At 50.3% G+C, this 17726-nt stretch overlaps 1 protein-coding gene across 4 annotated transcripts; it reads left to right on the top strand.

Annotated features, from left to right (window-relative positions):
• Nucleotides 1-433: 433 nt before the first annotated feature.
• SP2 (Sp2 transcription factor) lies at nucleotides 434-17115 on the top strand. Of its 4 annotated transcripts, XM_077806235.1 has the most exons (8): nucleotides 445-506; nucleotides 4457-4619; nucleotides 9425-9501; nucleotides 10135-11088; nucleotides 11744-12044; nucleotides 14884-15058; nucleotides 15187-15380; nucleotides 15843-17115. In XM_077806235.1, the coding sequence occupies exons 3-8, from the start codon at nucleotides 9439-9441 to the stop codon at nucleotides 15941-15943; spliced, it is 1788 nt and encodes a 595-aa protein (XP_077662361.1). In that variant the 5' UTR covers nucleotides 445-506; nucleotides 4457-4619; nucleotides 9425-9438; the 3' UTR covers nucleotides 15944-17115. The 4 variants fall into 4 exon arrangements, with proteins under 4 accessions (XP_077662362.1, XP_077662361.1, XP_077662360.1 ...); XM_077806236.1 differs by lacking the exon at nucleotides 4457-4619 and having other exon boundaries at nucleotides 434-506; XM_077806234.1 differs by lacking the exon at nucleotides 445-506 and having other exon boundaries at nucleotides 3353-4619.
• The last annotated feature ends 611 nt before the right edge of the window (nucleotides 17116-17726 follow it).

The following is a 17726-nucleotide window of genomic DNA, read 5'->3' as shown; positions in this document are numbered from 1 at the left end:
CTGGACTGTCTGGCTTTTTAATTGGCTATTATACATATCAATCATCATCTGTAGTGACCAATCGTAGAATTCTACTAAAAAAATCCCGCCTATTTTTAGTCCACTCCCCCCCCCCCGCATTCACTTGTCAATCAATTACCAGTGGGCGATAGTTTGGTCTTCCGTCTATTGGTAAGCCGCATCGTCAATCAGAAAGCCGTCTTTCTATTGATCTCCCAGATCCGTCCGTCATTCTCAAATCAGCCGCTCATTGGTGCAGCCGGCACTCCATCACTGGGTCCGATTGATCGGCGGAGACGCCAATCAGGGGCTTGTGGCTCTTGACTGGGCAGTGCCAGTGTGTCCGCGCTCCCATTGGCCAGGGAAGGTGCGGATCGGGTGGGGATTGGCCGTACGGCAGCCGAGGGGGCGGGGAGTTCAGGGCGGTGCCCGGGCGGCCGAGGAGGAGGAAGATGGCGCCGTGAGGGGGTCGGAGCCGCCGCCGCCGCCGCCTCCGCTCCAGCCGGGTCTGTGCACTTCGCTCACCCCTGCCCGGGGCGGGGGGCCGGGCGGGCAGAGCGCGGGAGCTCCCGCCCCGGGGCCCGAGAGCGGGGGCGGGGCGGGGCCGGGCCTGGGCTCCGGGGCCCGGGCAGCGGGGCGGGAGCGGCGCCGACCCGGGCGGAACGGGGACCCGGAAGGGGGCGTGGGGCTCCCTGCTCCGCCCTCCCCGGGCTGCGGGCGGGCGGCGCTTCCGGGGCCCGGGAGGAGGCGGGACGGACGGACGGGCGGGCGGGGATAACCCGCCTCCCTAAGAACCCGCGGTTTGCATGGTCTCCCAGCGTATTGGGATGAGCCTTGGGGGGACCAGGAATGGGCAGGGAGGTTTGCTGGGTCCCCCGGGGCATTGGGGGCTATCAGGGATGGTGGGGGGGGAGGGAAGTTTGCATGGTCCCCCGGTGCATTGGGCTGGGTATTGGGGGGGCACTAGGGATGGGCAGGGAGGTTTGTATGGTCCCCTGCTGCATTGGGGTGGGTGGCATGGGGGAGGGAGGTTTGCATGGTTCCCCGGTGCATTGGGCTGGGTACTTGGGGGCATTAGGGATGGATAGGGAGTCAGGAGATTTGTGTGGTCCCCCAGTGCATTGGGGACACTGGGATTGGGCAGGGGGCACAGGGTTTGCATCGTCCTCAGTGTATTGGGATAGGGTGAGGGACATTGGGACCATGCTAATCTCCATACCCCTCAACCCCAAGTGCATTGAGGTGGGTGTGGAGGGCACTTTGTTCCTAAGGGCTTGGTGTGGCACCTTGGGTAAAAGGGTGAATAGGCTGCCCGGGGATGGGCATGGTGTATGGAGGGGATTAACTGGATATCTGCTTCCCTACAGTACAGGAGGTATGGTGGGGGTGAAACTGACGGGGTTAGCAGGGGTGTGTGGGGATGTAGGGATTCTTGGTCCCTGGGTGCTTGGAGCTGGAGAACCTCACCTGCATGGGATGCTTTGGGAACCACAGTGTGCAGCAGGACTGATGCTGATGGAAGTCTCTGCAGGGCCTGATCACCCTCTCATTCCCTGATGCTGCTGGAGTCCCAAGGGCCACGTTGTGTTTACTATCAAGCAGTTAAAATATCCACACCCTCCAGATGTCTCCTACTGTCTGTTATAGGGAGGCTGTGAAGTACGAGTTTAGAGACCAGAGTCTGGGACCAAGTGACTCAAAACAATATCTTGGGGTTAGGACTATGTTAAATCTAACTTATAAGAGTGTGTGTGTGTGTGCAGGCATGTGCCTGGGAGCCAGTCATCTGCATAACATGACATATATATAGTCAAAGCACTAGTAGCCATCTGTACTTTGTCCACGTTAGCACTCCCACTGTTACAGTACTATGAAACTGAAATAGTGGGGGATTTCCCTAAAAAGTCTATTGAGGACAAAGCAATACAGCACACTTAGTATAGCAAAGTAAAATGTAAGTCTTGTGTTGTCTTAGTGCAACCTGATGTGCTGGTTACAAATTTGGTTATAGTGAAAACTTTCTCCTTTGAGGGAAAAGAAGGTGTTAAAGAATCAGAACTGATGATGAAGAAACTCCAGAACTAACATATTGAAGTTTTGGTGCTAGAGCGACCACTCAGGTTAAACATTGTATCTTAAAAACAGTTTGCCTTAGTGATAAACACTTAAGAATATTAGAGGGGTGCTGTTAGGTTGAAATTGACACATTTTTAAAAAAATGGTTTTTACTAGAGATCACCCTTTGAATTCCTGAAAATAAATTTTATTTAAAATTTTCAGTTCCCTTGTGGATATTTACAAGGGTCTTATAAATTAGTATAACTGGCACTAAAGAATAAGTAATATCTAGCAAAAAGAAATAAGGCACACATTTTACAGGGAGGATAATTAACCACTTGAGCAACTTATCTGTGGATGCAGTTGAGTTTCTATCACTTCAGATTTTTAATAAATCAGGATTGGATTCTCTCTCTCAGATGCATGCTTTACTTCAACCAGAAGTTATGGCTGGATGCTGAAACCATTTGGTGAAATTCTCTGGCCTGTGTTGTGCAGGGGGTCAGACTAAATGATCACAGTGGTCTCTTCTGGCCTTAAATTCATAATATTTGTTTCTCCTTTGCTAGCTGCCTCTATGTCAGTGTTCTCAACCTTTCTAGACGATTGTACTGCTTTCTAGAGTCTGATTTATCTTGAGTACCCCCAAGTTTCATCTCACTTAAAAACTGATTTGGTAAACAAGTAGACATAAAAATACAAAAGTGTCACAGCACACTAGTACTGAAAAATTGCTGACTTTCTCATTTTTGCCATATAATAAAATAAATTTAAATATAAAATGGTACTTACATTTCAGGGTATAGTTTATAGAGCAGTATAAACAACTCATTGTTTATATGAAATTTTAGTTTGTACTGACTTCGCCAGGGCTTTCATGTAGCCTGTTGGAAAACTAGGCAAACATCTCAATGAGTTGATGTACCCCCTGGGAGGTCTCTGCATACCTCCAGGAGTATGTGGACCCCTAGTTAAGAACTACTGCTCTACAGGGTAACAGTCAAACCAACTAAACACACAGTGCTTGCCAATCCACAGAGTAAACACACTGAAAAAATACTTTTCCTGTAACTTCTTTTTGGCTGTGTCTATACTGAAAATGCTACAACAGCACAACTGCAGTGGTGCCGCTGTAGTGTTCCAGTGTAAACGCTCGCTACAGCAACAAGAGGGGTTCTCGTGGTGCGGTAGGTAATCCACCTGCCCAAAAGGCTAAGGTAGCTAGATTGACAGAAGAATTCTTCCGTTGACCTAGCACTAGCTACACAGGGGGGTTAAATTGGCTTGTTACGTCTCTCAGGGGTGTGTGTGTTTCGTCACAAGCTAATAAGAACTTAAGAACAGCCATACTGGGTCAGACCAAAGGTCCATCTAATCCTTATGAACAATTTTACTAAGATCCATTTTTTCTCCATTAGCCTTAAATTTTGGACCTAATCTATCTGGCAGTCCTATTAAATGTAGAACTAGAGCTCTGCTCACCTACCCAATGTGCAGCTCCAAGCATCTTGTTGACACTAAACAAATAATACATAACCATTGTGAAGAATTGAGAAATCAAAATTTTTCTCTCAGCTGACTTGTGGGTTTAGGAATTATTTTTAAATTTCCTGAATCTGCTGTCTGACTGCAGTAAACATATATTTCTAATCCTCTGCAAAAGAGGAAGCTTCTGTCCCCATCTTTCAATTGGTTTAACATCTTATTCCTTTTTAGGCCTGTCCCCAGTAAGAACAGAGCCATGTTACCTAAAGCTGTGATTTGGTGAGGTCAGCTGTAGCCACATGTACAAAGGCTGCTTTTGGTTAGGTGGATGTTCCTTTGTGTTTTTTAATTCCAGTGTAGTTTCTTTCACACATGAACTCCAGCCATGCAATGTGATCCATATGGGTGGGAAGGATGGTTCAGTGGTTAGGGGGCCAGCCTGGGAACTGAGAATTGTGGGATTAAATCCCTGTTCCACCACAGACTTGCAACCTCAGGCAAATCACTCAGCCTCTCTGTTCCTCAGTTTCCCATATGTAAAATGGAGACAATACTTTCCTACCTCAGAGGGGTGTTGTGAGAATAAATATATTAAAGATTGTGAGGCACTTGGATCCTACAGTAATGTAGTAAGTACCATAGATAGATAGATCTTTTACACCTGCGTAGTCTTCATATCTCTGTAGAAGACTGCCTGCGTAGACCAGATTGCAGGACTTGGAGACATGTTTTGCCACTTGTGGTACTGAGTATTGATAGGTGTGTTATGTAAGTATTTGCATAGGCTCTTTATACTGAGAAGGAAGTTGTGGGTACAAAGGAAAATTTCCTGATGGCAGAGCTTCAATGAAAGGGGCTAATTATCATTAGGGGAAAAAAACCCAAACCACTCTTCCCTTTATATCTTTTGTAGAATGTTGAAGATAATGGCAGAGTTTCAAAAAATTAAGTCTTGTGACAAGTGAAGCAGTCGCCTCTCAGAAAACCTACCAATCGTGCTGGTGTGAATGTTCCAGCTGGCTTCTAACAGGCGTTACTACTGGCTGGAAATGGGTTCTTATTGGCTGGCGCGATTGGTAAGTTTTCTTGTTCTTGTTGTACAGCTTGATTGCTCAGTTTGCAGTCCGGTGGAGTTTTTAAATGCATTCTAAACTAACGAAGAGAGCTGTTTAGCCTGCATGCTTAAAGACTCGGTATCTGGACAGTTAGCTAGTACCTACGTGTCCCTGTTTGTGTATCCGAGGGCAGGAACAAGTCCTAATTGTATTTGCTCAGATAACTTGATAAAAGAAACAACTCTTCAGCCAGCAGTCTTCCAAGGCAGAGAGCCAAAGTACAGTGGGAATGGGGTGGACAGAAAGGTTGTAACTTTGAGTGAGCGCTCTTTGACAGGTTCAAGGGGTGTTCTGTTCCGTTTGGCACTTGACTGTAGTTGTGGGTTTACAGAAGGGCAAAGTGACTCTGAATTGTTAAGTGACTTCTTGGTGAATAAGTGAGTAGCTCACAGCAAACTGCTGTTAGATGATGACAAATGGTGATAGTTTGCCAAGGAGGAACTTCTCCTGCTTCTCATAAAGGTCTGTATCCCAGAAGACTACAGGCTTGGAAACATTTACTCTAGTAAATTATGGTTCTGTCCCCAAATCTGAATTGGACAGAGAGATGGGCTCCTGGAAGTTGTGTTTAAGTAGCCCATTGGTCTTACCATGCTGTAAGTGGATTTGTACTCTGCTGCCTTTTCAAAATGTCAATCTGTCACCAGGGGATGTTGGGAGGAAATGTTTGTGTGACAGATTAACACTGGGTTCAAACAGCAAACACAGAGAGATGACTTTTCTCTCCACATTTATCCCCCTAATTGATTTATAAAGGTTAATGACACCCCCCCCCACGCCCCTTTAATGTGTTTCATTTTTTGGCCTGGCTTAATGTCACTCATGTGCCATCCAAGAAATTAATCCATAGCAGTTCTTGCTTCTGCTGAAAGGGAGGGTACAGTCATTTAGGTTGGGCAAGAGTTCAAGCCCCTGGTTTTCTGGGAAAAATCTATCCTTTTATCAAAGGCCAGCGAGCTGGGCGCTAACATCTGATGCTTCGGTGGCTGAGAGGTTACCACAGTGAATGAGCAAGAGTGGCTTGAAGGGAATGGATGCCCTTTTGTCAGAACTGGTGCAAATAATTTCCATCTGATGATGTCCCAGGCTCTGGGATCTCTAAACTGGCTCTCTGTGAGGATTTATGCACTTGGCCATGGCAGGATGTGAAACAGCCTTTGTGTAGCTTTGGGAGAAGCCTGGAGTCTTTCCTTACTCAGTGTTGAACTGTCTGCTTTTGGGAAGTGGACTCCTTGGTGACTTGGCTTGGAACCCGCTAGCTCAGTTTGTTTGCTACTCTCTGTTTGGGGAAAGGTTCGGCATTGCTCAGAGAGAAGTTTTGTGTCTCTGCTGACCAACGATAGTTTTAAAGACTGGTCAGTAACATTCAGGGCAGTCAAAACAGCAAACAGGAGAATGAGGGCAAAGGACATTGACGTTACTAAGTGTTCTGGGTTTAATTGCATCTGAAATATATAAATAGCGTTTCTCCTAGCCCTGAGCTGTATTAAGATCTTATGACTGGCTCCTGTGTTGAGTAAAGTGTAGACACACACTGATTCCTAGAGTTACTCCTTAAACTGATAATCAAATTAAGCAGCACAGTATGTTAATTCACTAGGTCTCTCCATTGACCTACCTGTAAGAAATACTGATGTAATTCAGTTATATTTACTATTTATTATTTATACTGTGGTAGCCTGCAGGAGCCCCAGTCACTGACCCTGGCCCTATGGTGCTAGGTATTATACAGACAGAGGGTCCTGCCCCAAACAGCTTGTCATCTAGAGATAAGACATGAGACAGCAGGTGAATACCAACAGATTGGGGAGCAGAAGGGAACAATAAGACAGTCCTGGTCAGCATGATGGGCAGTGGCCTTAGCACACCAGCCGCCTAACCGTTGTCAAGTTTTTTAGAGGCATCATGGCCTAGGAGAGTTTGCAGGAGGTCAAGGGGGTGGCTTTGCGGATGGTTACATATATCCTCCTTCCATACGTGAGAGGCAGTGTGGAAGAAAGTACTATCAAGCACTAGTCAAGAATATCCACCTTGTCTGAATCACCGGAGAAGTAGTCAAATCTTGTAGCTGGTGGTAAATAGCCCCAGGGTTCACACTCCTGGCATGTCAAGACTGTATTCCTTTCCTCCCATCTTTTCATAGGCTGAGGCAGACTGAGCTGTCATGTGCAGTGTGTCTCCGATTGTGTAGAGACCGTGCCTGCCATTCTGTTTCTCTCCCATTGTGGTGTCTTCCTTTACACTGTTACTTAGGGGGTTGGTTGCTGTTCTTGGGGGGGGGGGGTGGATACTGCATCCTTGATTTGACTGCTATGGCTCATGGTGTGTGCAGGGTGCATGGGTACTGTACATCTCCCCAAGGTTGGCAGACGAAGCTGGAGAGCTGCCTACCCATTCTGAGATCATTCCATGCTTTGCTGTGAGGACCCGTCTCCTTGTAAATGGGCTGATTTTGCTCACAGCAGCAAAGCGAAGCAAACTGGAACTAAACGCTTCCCCTCCCTATTAGCTAAGACTTGGCTTCTCCATGTCATGAGTGGATCACTTTTCTTGGACTTCAGCATTTGCCTTCTGCTTACGGGGAGGCTGTGTCTTCACCAGGGGGAAAAAAGGTGGTTTTGAATCATTTGTTAGTATGCTAGTGTGGACTAGGCAATTGTTGTTTTTACAAGTGTTAGCTAGTCGAGATAAACCGTAGGCCCTCCCCGCATTCATCTCGACACTTGTGAAACTACAGACTGCCTTGTCCACACTGGGATTTTACCATGTGGTCCAAAACCAGCCTCTTTTTCCTTGTGCAGATGCAGCCTTTGGTTGGGGCTAGTGTATTGTCAGGGTTTCTGACAGAGGATGCCAGACCTTTAGGCCGAAGATCACCCCTCCCTTTGTCTCTCTGAGATGGGAGAGTGTCTGTGAACAGCCATATTCCTCAAATGTCCATAACTCCCCATTTAAATCTGTACCCTGCCAGTGATTGTAACGCAGAGAGTTCGGGCTTAAAAAAGCTCCCACTGGCATGTCTTCTAGGTAAATATTATCAAGCTATTGAGCCATACCAAGAATGTTAGGTGGGATGACCGGGGAATTTGCCAAAGGAAATATCATGGACGAAACGTCTTCTCCAGGACAAAAGACTCTGCAAGTTCTAAGGATTTAGGAGTCTTTTCCTGGCTTCACTGTATTTAAGCCTGTAACAAAGCAATCCTTTCTGCTGTGCTCGTTGCAACCTTCCTCATTCCCTTCTGTGTCGCTGGAGTCTGCAGCATGAGCGTTAGGGCTGAGAAGTTGAGAACTTGCCCACTCCTGTCAGAAGGGTGTTAGTGGAGAAGCGCAAGTATTTCCATTAAGTGCTAACAGTATTAACCTTTTCACTGCTGACGGTCATACTGGAAACCTCCAGCGAGTGCTGGACCTGTCAGGTTCTGATGCTGTGGAACAGGAATATAGTATCTAATCAGAGTATTCAAATAATTGAGATGGTTGCTACTGCAGGCTCTGCTTCCAGCTGCTAAATGTGTCAAACAAGCGCTTTTCTTACCCTGTCTCCACCTAGTGTAGCCTCATCCTTGTCCTGAGCTCTTCTCTCTTCCCATTCAGTTGCCTATTTCAAACCCTGTGTACTCCACTCTCTAGCTTTGGCTCTCATGAAATCATCCGCCGTGCTTTCTTGTCCTTTTGTTTTGCGTGCTGCAGCTATATGTCCTCCCTGTCCATCTGCACATTAGCATTTTCCTTTCGACCTCCCGCAGTTGCACTGCAAGCAGGGGACCTCCAGCAGAGAGTTATCCCATAATTGCATAATGACTTCTACACATTCTGCACCAATAACACACCAAAGTAATCGGCACTGACTCTGTTTCCAACCCAAAACAGCATTAAAACTTTACCCTGATAGAAAACTTCAGGTATGTCTACACTGCAAAAAAAAAAAAAACCATGGCAGTGAATCTCCAAGCCCAGGTCCACAGCCTCGGCACTGAAAATAGCAGTGTAGACTGTTTGGACTCCAAAGCCCAGGGAGTGGGGTGGGCTTTAGAGCCTGAGCTCCAGCCCAAGCCAGAATGTCTACATGGCTGTTTTTAGTCTATAGACACAGGCTCGGAGACGCCCTGCACAGGGGTTTTTTGGCAGTGTAGACATTCCCTTGGAAGCAAACAGAAGGCAACATGGACCTGCAGAGAGAGTACTGGACTGGGAGTCAGACCAGAGGATCTACTCTTCTTTCTGCTGCTGATCTTCTTCATGGCCTCGGGCAAGTCTCTGGGCTTCCGCCCACCCTTTCTCTGTCTGGTCTGTGTAGACTGTAAGCTCTTCAGGGCAGGGACTATCTGTCTCTTCCTCTGTGTTGTTTGCCCAGTGCAGCAGAGCCCCAACCTCCATGCAAGGCCCCTAGGTGCTGCTAAGACACAAATAAATAATCGAGGAAATCCATCCATTTCCCTCTGTCTTCTGATCCTTTGCTTCTGTTTGCTGCCCATGGTGATGTAATGGTCCCTTCTACCATTAGCAACAATCCATGCAAAGGTTGAAATAACAAATTGCGAATCGATAAAATCCCACTTCATATGAAGGCGCACGCTGCCAGGAACTGAGCCATTCGTTGCGTCAGCGCTGATGATTTTGGAAGGCGAGATTAGTTCAGAGGACGGACGCGTTATGTGACTCCTTTAGGCGTCGGGGCTGGGGGTGATGCAGAAGGGCGAGAACTGTACTCCTTGTTGTCAACGTTAGCCTTACTCCTCCTCCTGTGTGTTTCCTCCCTGCAGGTCAAGAGGACAATATGGCAGCCACTGCGGCAGTCAGTCCTAGTGAATACCTGCAGCCTGCTGCCTCCACAGCACAGGTGAGAGGGCGACTGCGTGGCTCCTTACTGTGGCATTGAGAACTGCGGGGGACACACCACGCACAACTATGTAATGTGCTTGTGAAACCGTTTTGCTAGTGGCTGCTTTACTGCGCCCTCAGGGGATCAGCATCTCCTGCAGAGCTTCCTCCCCTGTCTCTGTAGAGGTTGGTGCTGTTGATTTGGAAGGAAGGGTGGCCTTGTAAATAGGGCTTTGGAGCGGAGCCCACGAGCAGCTCCAGAGCAGTGGAGCTGCAGGTTTTTGCCTGGAGCGGGAGTGGAGCCGGAGCACAGCTCCAAAGCCCTGCTTGTAAAACACAGGACCGGAAGCCAGGTCACCTGGTTTGTCTTCCTAGTTCTGCCACTGAGTCACTTTGTGGCCTTGGAGAAGTCCCTTCCCCTCTGTGTTTCATTTTCCCCATCTGCTTAATGGGTCTAGTAACACCAGCCTATCTCCGAAGGGGGATGTGCTTTGAGATCAAAGGCACTGGTGATGGGTAAGGAAGATTCTGACAGCTGTACAGAAACCTTAGAAACTTGCTTTGTGTTTACATCACCTCTGAAACTGATCTCCTGCATCAGCTGAACCAACTCAATTCGAACCCGTCTCTTCATTCCTGTCTCCTCCTCTAGGACTCTCAGCCATCTCCACTAGCCCTGCTTGCAGCGACATGTAGCAAAATCGGTCCTCCCGCCGTGGAAGCCGCCGTCACTCCTCCGGCCCCTCCTCAGCCCACGCCTCGAAAACTTGTCCCCATCAAACCCGCACCAGTTCCTCTGGGTTCCAGTAAGAACAGCTTTGGGATCTTGTCGTCGAAAGGGAACCTCTTCCAGATCCAAGGGTCTCAGCTTGGGACATCCTATCCTGGGGGGCAGCTGGTTTTTGCCATTCAGAATCCAACTATGATCAACAAAGGGGCCCGCTCGTCTACGAACATCCAGTACCAGACTGTCCCTCAGATTCAAGCAGCAGGGGGGCAGACCATACAAGTTCAACAGAACCTAGCCAACCAGATTCAGATTATTCCCGGCACTAACCAAGCGATTATTACCCCCTCCTCTTCCACGCACAAGCCTGTGCCAATCAAGCCGGCTCCCGCGCACAAGGCCGGGGCATCGTCTGTGCAGAGTGCAAGCAACGTTGTCAAGCTTACCGGCGGCGGCAACATGACACTAACCCTGCCAGTTAATAACCTGGTGAATGCCGCGGACCCTGGCGCTCAGGCTCAGATCATAGCCGAGAGCCCGTCAAAACCCTGTAAAAAGACTAGAAAGAAAGCCATGTCACCAGCCCAGACGACAGCCATGGCCGTGGCCGAACAAGTGGAAACAGTGTTGATAGAGACTACGGCAGATAACATAATCCAGGCAGGAAATAACCTGCTGATAGTGCAGAGTCCTGGCTCAGGCCAGCCAGCGGTGGTGCAGCAGGTCCAGGTGGTCCAACCCAAGCAAGAGCAGCAGGTGGTACAGATTCCCCAGCAGGCCCTGAGAGTGGTCCAGGCGGCCTCTGCCACACTCCCTACCGTCCCCCAGAAGTCCTCTCAGAACTTTCAGATCCAGGCAGCTGAGCCAACTCCTACGCAGGTACCAGGTCCTTAACCCTTTCTGGGGGGTACATCTGTGTCTGGGAGATCCACCGACGATCAGTGACTCAGCTGGTGGTGTGTAAGGAAAGGCAGAGTGGCCGGGGGGTACTGCATGAGATAGGAATCTCTTTGCAGGCGGGGTTTGTGTTTAGAAATACCTGGGCAACTTCTCCTTTCAAGCTATGTATTGCAAGCCCAGACTTCCATGTTATGCAAGCATGGTGGTTTGATGTGTCGTGAGGGAGGTGGAAGGCGTCTTTTCGTCTGTTGTAGGGAGAGGGGTGGATGTGACTGGTGTGTGGCAAGCAGTCACCTTCCTATGTGTTAGAAGCCTTTCTTGTGATGGATCCTTGCAGGACTTGCCTTATTTTTACATAGCCAACTCCTGATTCTTGACTGATCATGACTAGGTGGAGAGATCCAGGGCGGCCCCAGCGCTGGGAGGGCACAGAAAACCCCTCTCACAGGCTGGCCGTAGTGTACGTTAATTACATTTAATTCCTCGGAATTGCGGACTTACTATGTTGGCGGTGGCATTGGGTGTCCTGGACCCAAGCCCATCGTCCCAATCCTGTGAGTCACACGGGGCCGTATTTGTGCTCTGGCTAAGCGACGGCTGGTCTGAGTCCTTTCCCGTTTCCTTCTTCCTTCAGGTCTACTTCAAAACACCTTCAGGGGAGCTGCAGACCGTGCTACTTCAGGAAGCCCCGGCTGTGACGGTGGCCCCTTCTCCCACCTCCTGTAGCAGCCCCATGTCCCGCAGTGCCCAAGCAGGAGGAAGCTGCAAAAAGCCAGCTGCCCGCAAAGAGCGCCCCCTGCCGAAGATCGCCCCTGCTGGAGGCATTATCAGCTTGAATGCCGCCCAGCTGGCGGCTGCGGCCCAGGCGATGCAGACCATCAACATCAACGGTGTCCAAGTCCAAGGCGTACCTGTCACAATCACCAACACTGGAGGTGGGATATGCACTGTTACACCCTAGTGCTAGGGATGGGATGTGTGCTGATTGGGGAGGTGGGCGGGGTAGGGGGGGAAGAAACTATCTGAGCTCCCAAAGCCTTAAAGGTTCTGGGGGCCAGGAACTTCCTCGCTGGCTGCGTAGATTTCATTTGGATCTTAAGCCAAGCCCTGGTGCCCGTGACCGAGTACTGCAGAGTGTTAACTGTCCTACAATTCTATAGCCCCTTTTGTCCCAAAAGATCCCTCGTATCTCTCTGCAGCCCTAGGGAGGCCTCGCCTGATAGATCAGCTGTGCTGAGCCCCAGACTCTACAAGAGTGCTTCACAGCCTCTCTGAGCAACCAAGTTAATTAATGAAAGCAGGGATTGATAGTCATGCCTGTCTGAGGGCTGACTTGCTCTGTTGGGTCCTGAACCAATCTCCCGAAAGTCCTGGTAGATGTACGGACCCAGTGAGTTTTAAGCTCACCTACTTATTAGACCACCCCGAGACTAGAGGCAGATGGTTTGGAGAGCTGGAATTCCTGCTTTGTCCTAGTCTATCCCTGTCAGGTGGTATGAGAGGGTACTGTACCAGCCCTCCTGCCGATTTCCTTCTTGATTCTTTTGCCTTTCCTGCCTGTTGTATAGGCAGCGGCTATTTAAAACAAAACCATTAATGCTAGAACCCAAAAGCTTGGAATCCCAGCTTCCAAGCAGTGTAAAGCCTTCATCTCTTCTCTCCAGCACAGGGGTTCTCAAACTTCACTGTACCACAGACCCTTCTGACAAGAAAATTACCATATGACCCTGGGGGAAGTAGGGGGCTGGAGACCGAGCCCCGCCATCCTGGGTGGGGTTGGAACTTGGCCTTCAGCTTCAGTCCTGAGCCCCAGCAAGTCTAATGCTGGCCCTGGCGACCCCATTAAAATGCGGTTGCGGCCCACTTCGGAGTCCCAGCCCACGGTTTGAGAACCACTAGCAGGTGGTGGGTTATTCCCTGCCACAATCACATGGGGAAGGCTACTGCGAAAGTGCTTCCAGTAGTCAGACCACTACAGATGCTTTCAGGATCTCTAAAATTTTCCAAGCGCTGGTCACGGACTAGTGATGAGAAAGAAATCCAGTGAATTCTGAGTGGCTGAGCATCCCAAGCCATGACAGCTCCTGCTTCATAATACCCTTGCTGTTCAGTTCTGGACACAGCCCTGTGTCCTCTTCTTAGGGCAAGTGACTTTCCTACCATGCCAGAGAAAATATCAAAACCACAACTGCCATCCTGCATTTGTGCAGGCTGGAAGTAATGGTGAGTCTTAGCCCAGTCTCCAGATCTCTTTAGCAACAGAGAGTTTGCAAATACTGCACTGCATTCAACTCCTCCTGTTCCAAGGTGGCATTGCAGACATAGACACTTCCTTTCATAACTGACTTCGGAGAATCATGGCTCTGTGGTGTGCTCCATCATTGCCTGCATCTGCCCCCAGCCAATGTGGTAGATCGACCCGTTGCTCTCAGTGGCACGTTTCTGCATTCCAGAGGTCAGCTGGGAGGCTTTTGCTGCAGGAAGCATCAGGAAAGGAAGTTCTGTCTGGGAAAAGGCAATCTGTTTTCTGATCCAGAAAGACCTGCCAGAGGGCTTCTTCCTCAGCAGGAAGTGGCAAGATTCCCAGCTGGATTTTTAAGTTGGAAGCTGTCCTTCCTCGCTTGGCTAAACCAAAGCAGTGTAAAATACAGAACAGTTGCTAAGTGAGCTGCCACAATTTGTGGCTTGCACACAAATCTGTCCCGAAACCAGCAAATAAATGAATCGGCACTGGCCAGATGTTCACTCCTGTCTGCATCATCCACCATGGTGTAGTGGTTTCATGGTAAATTACCAGCTACCAGCTGAGGAGGCTAGTCCTGAGATGATGATGGAACCTTCCACCTCAAGGGTTGCAAGTTCAGATCCAGCCCAGGCTCTGCAGGGCCTGCTGGCTGTTCCATACGTGAGATGAGTTGATGGGTGTCTCAGCCCAGTTTCCACAGTTGGCGCTTATTGGCCACTTGCTTGGAGGGCCCCCATGGTGAAGCCAAGCACTGTGGAAGCTGAGCTGCCCTCTCTGCTGCAGAGAAAGGATCCCTGCAGAGCAGTCTTGAGGCCTGCTGAAGGGAAAGCATCTGCTCAGTAGCTACAGGGCTTCGGTCTGAAGAGGCGCTGAGCTGACCTTTTTCAGCAGCATTGAAGGATGTTGGATTTCCGTCACCCAGGGGCCCTGGGAGGATCCATTCCACTCGCTGACATTGACATCAGTTTTCTTCTTTCCAGCCCCCGGCGCGGCCCAGGCTCCCGCGTCCCTGAAGCCGGAGCTTGGAGCTGGCCCCTCAGGGTGCCAGGTAAGTCCCATTTTTTTTGTAAATATATTGCACGTTTTTTCAAAGTTTCTTTTTCGTTTCCTGTTCCGATTGTTCCCCCCCGCCCCCAAGGGTTAAATTGAAAACTTTGAAAAACCGCACAGTATATTCAGAAAAAAGGGACTTGCCTCCCCCTTAAAGGGCCAGCACCACAGGGGGGTCCAGGGCCGTTGGGACACTGCATACTAGGGTGGCACAGAGGAGAAAGGAAGCAAAATCTGGGGGTGCTGAGTAGGGACTGGTCACATTATTGGAGCTGGTTCCTTTCCCTTTGCCAGGCCTCCCTTTTAAGGATTTGATCTGCTTAGGCAGCTGGAGCATTGCCTGTGTGGGGAATATGGGAAAAGAGGCATGTACAACGCCAGCAGCGAGACGTTTGCGTCTCCGCTTGGGGTTGGGGGTCTCCCAGGGGAACGCCGAGCAGCAGCCTTAATACCCTTCTCCCTCTGCTTCTCACCCGCAGGCCAGCAGCAGCTGACAGTCCAAAACGTGTCTGGCAACAACCTGACCATCAGCGGCCTGAGCCCAACCCAGATCCAGCTGCAGATGGAGCAGGCGCTGTCCGGGGAGATCCAGCCTGGGGAGAAAAGGCGGCGCATGGCATGCACCTGCCCCAACTGCAAGGACGGGGAGAAAAGGTGAGCGGGCAGATGGGGGCGGGACAGGTGATTGTCGGGGGGAGAGAGAGACAGTGCCAGCCATCTCTGCCCCTCCCCGCCCCCACATCAGCAAGAGTAACAGTCGCGATGGTTTCCTGTCCCTGCAGGTCAGGGGATCAGGGGAAGAAGAAGCACATCTGCCACATCCCTGAGTGCGGCAAAACTTTCCGCAAGACCTCGCTGCTGCGGGCCCACGTCCGCCTGCACACGGGCGAGCGCCCCTTTGTCTGCAACTGGGTCTTCTGCGGGAAGCGGTTCACGCGCAGCGATGAGCTGCAACGGCACGCCCGGACGCACACAGGTCTGTTGCCCGCCGCACCTGCTCCCCATCTCCCGTGTCCCACCAGGAGAGCCCTGCCGTGTCTCGGAGCTGGTCTTGTGGGACTGTCTCCCCCCTCTCCTGCTTCCGCTTCACCAGTAACCCCAGAGCATGCTGCCGCCTTGCCCGCCGAGCGCTTTGCTGACTAGGTGATGGGGAGGGGGGCTCCAGAGCATATGGGGTCTCTGCTGCTTTCGCGTCGCCCCAGCTGCAGCTTGGCACAGATCCGTCATCTCCCTGCAGGGGGAGGGACAGGGTGCGAGCTGTACACATGGGGAGCTGGGCGGGAAGGGGAGCATGCATCGGTGCATTCCCCCTTCCCGGCATGAGGACGCAACACGCGCCCTTGCGGGCATGAGTCTAGAGGTGGAGCGATCGAGGCTCGGCTGCAGCAGCAAGCACTGGCCTCTGGCGCGTTGAACGTTGCTCTTGTTTCCCTGGCAGGTGATAAGCGTTTTGAGTGTGCACAGTGCCAAAAGCGCTTCATGAGAAGTGACCACCTGACGAAGCACTATAAAACCCACCTGGTCACCAAGAACTTGTAGGGTTAGCGGCAGCCAGACGCGGGGGCCGCCAGCTGGCCCTCGAGCACTGGCTAAGCCCCGCACTGTCATGGACAGTCCCCGGCGTGGGTACGGCGTAGGGGTTGGGCAGACGGCCAGCCTGGGACTCCACAGCCGTAGTCGCACTCCTGGCTTTGATACCCTCCCAGAGGTGTCTGCGCGGGGAGAGGAGTCATTGCTGATCTTCCTTCCTCGGAAGCCATCCGCCTTCCAGCACAGTCCTTGGGAATCCAGCTCCTTCCTCCGCAGAGCGCGTCAGAGCCGGACATTGATTGCACGGGCCGGGACGAAGGGGAAGCCCTTATTTCCAAAGGAAAATGCTAACGTGGGTGCGAGCGGCAGATGCTCCTCGCTGCGTCGCGGGCTGGGGGGACTGAACAAGCCGTGCCGTGCCATCCTCATGTAAACGGAACAAGGATGCCGGTGAAACTTTCTCACGGTGCCCCCCCACTCCCTGCGCTTGTGAAGCTTCGACACAGCGGGGGGCAGCACTCCACAGACAGCCCACCTGGCGCTCTGCGGCACATTCCTACTTTATATTTAAAATCTATAAATATCTATAAATATCTCTCTCTATAAACTCCTTTGGAAGGCCCTTTTTTTCTATGGAAATTGTTGCCTTATGCTCCCAGCTCCCAAGTATGAACACTGTGTATCGTGAGTGCTTTTTTTTTTTTTTATTTAATTGAGCCCGTTTAATAATCTGCCCTCCCAATCCTTTTCCCTCCAAAGTTCTTTTCTAATTATGAATTGAAGAGGTTTTTTTCCTCTCCGCTGATTTATTTTTCCTTTTCATTTCTCAGTGACATGGCATTTCCTTTTGAATCTTGGATCTTTAAATCCTCTTTTGCCCATAATGCCAACCCCCACCCCCACCCCCGGCAGCCCATCACTGTGTATAGTGTATATTGTATCATAGACTATATTGCTTCCGTGTTTACTACATGTTTCAAAAACATATGGCTTGTTATTTTTGAGCTTTTAAATTAAAAAAAAAAATCCACTTTATTTTTTAGTTGTAACTGCTTGAGGTATGTTTTATGAATTAAGTGACAGATCTGTTGTTCTTTATTAACGATGTAACTGGCTGGCTGGTGAAGAGTCAGCCAAGAGTTTTTTCTTGCTAAATAAATTTAGTCGCCAGAGGCAAACCCCGCATGGGAAGCAAAGGATCCTTTGTCTTGTAAGCGTGACGCCTGGTAAAAGGGACCAGTTTTTGGGGAGTGGTGAGATGGTTAGTTGGGGGGTGACCAGGTCAGTTGTTTGTATCACAGTAGCACCAAGAGACCCGCTGAGATTTCAACCCCGTCCACTGGAGCCACCTACATTGTCTCTGCCCCAAGGAGCTGACAATCTACCTAGACAAGGCAAAAGCTGGGAGGAGAAAGGTCGGGGCACAGAGGGGAAGTGACCTGCTCAAGGTCAGTGGGAGAGCTGGGAATGGAACCCAGGTGTCCTGAATCCCAGGCCAATGCCCCACCCACTGGACCACACTGTTATTTGTAGTAGGGCCCCATTGTGCTAGGAGCTGTGCGTTAGAATAAGAGACAGTCCTTGTTGCAAAGAGCTTTCCAGTTGCTGCCCACTGGCTTTTGTCTTTTGGAGCATCTCTCTATCCTCCCGAGCTTCACCCAAAAAAGGATCCCGTTGGTACAGTCAGGCCGGACCTCAGAACCATCTGTGGGTCTGTGAGTCCTTCCCTGGATAGGGCGACACAAGCTTTACCCTCTAACCTGCCTGACCTTGGGAAATGAGCTGCTGGTTC

This window comes from Eretmochelys imbricata, chromosome 27 (genome assembly GCF_965152235.1).
Source record: "Eretmochelys imbricata isolate rEreImb1 chromosome 27, rEreImb1.hap1, whole genome shotgun sequence".
NCBI lineage: Eukaryota > Metazoa > Chordata > Testudines > Cheloniidae > Eretmochelys > Eretmochelys imbricata.
This window is presented reverse-complemented; position numbering and strand designations above follow the sequence as displayed.

Bases quoted from the DNA above. Each gene is read 5' to 3' on its own strand.
- SP2 (XM_077806233.1), top strand. The intron at 12,045-14,883 runs GTGGGATATGCA...TCTCACCCGCAG, and splicing joins CACAATCACCAACACTGGAG to GCCAGCAGCAGCTGACAGTC. The intron at 15,381-15,842 runs GTCTGTTGCCCG...TTTCCCTGGCAG, and splicing joins GCACGCCCGGACGCACACAG to GTGATAAGCGTTTTGAGTGT.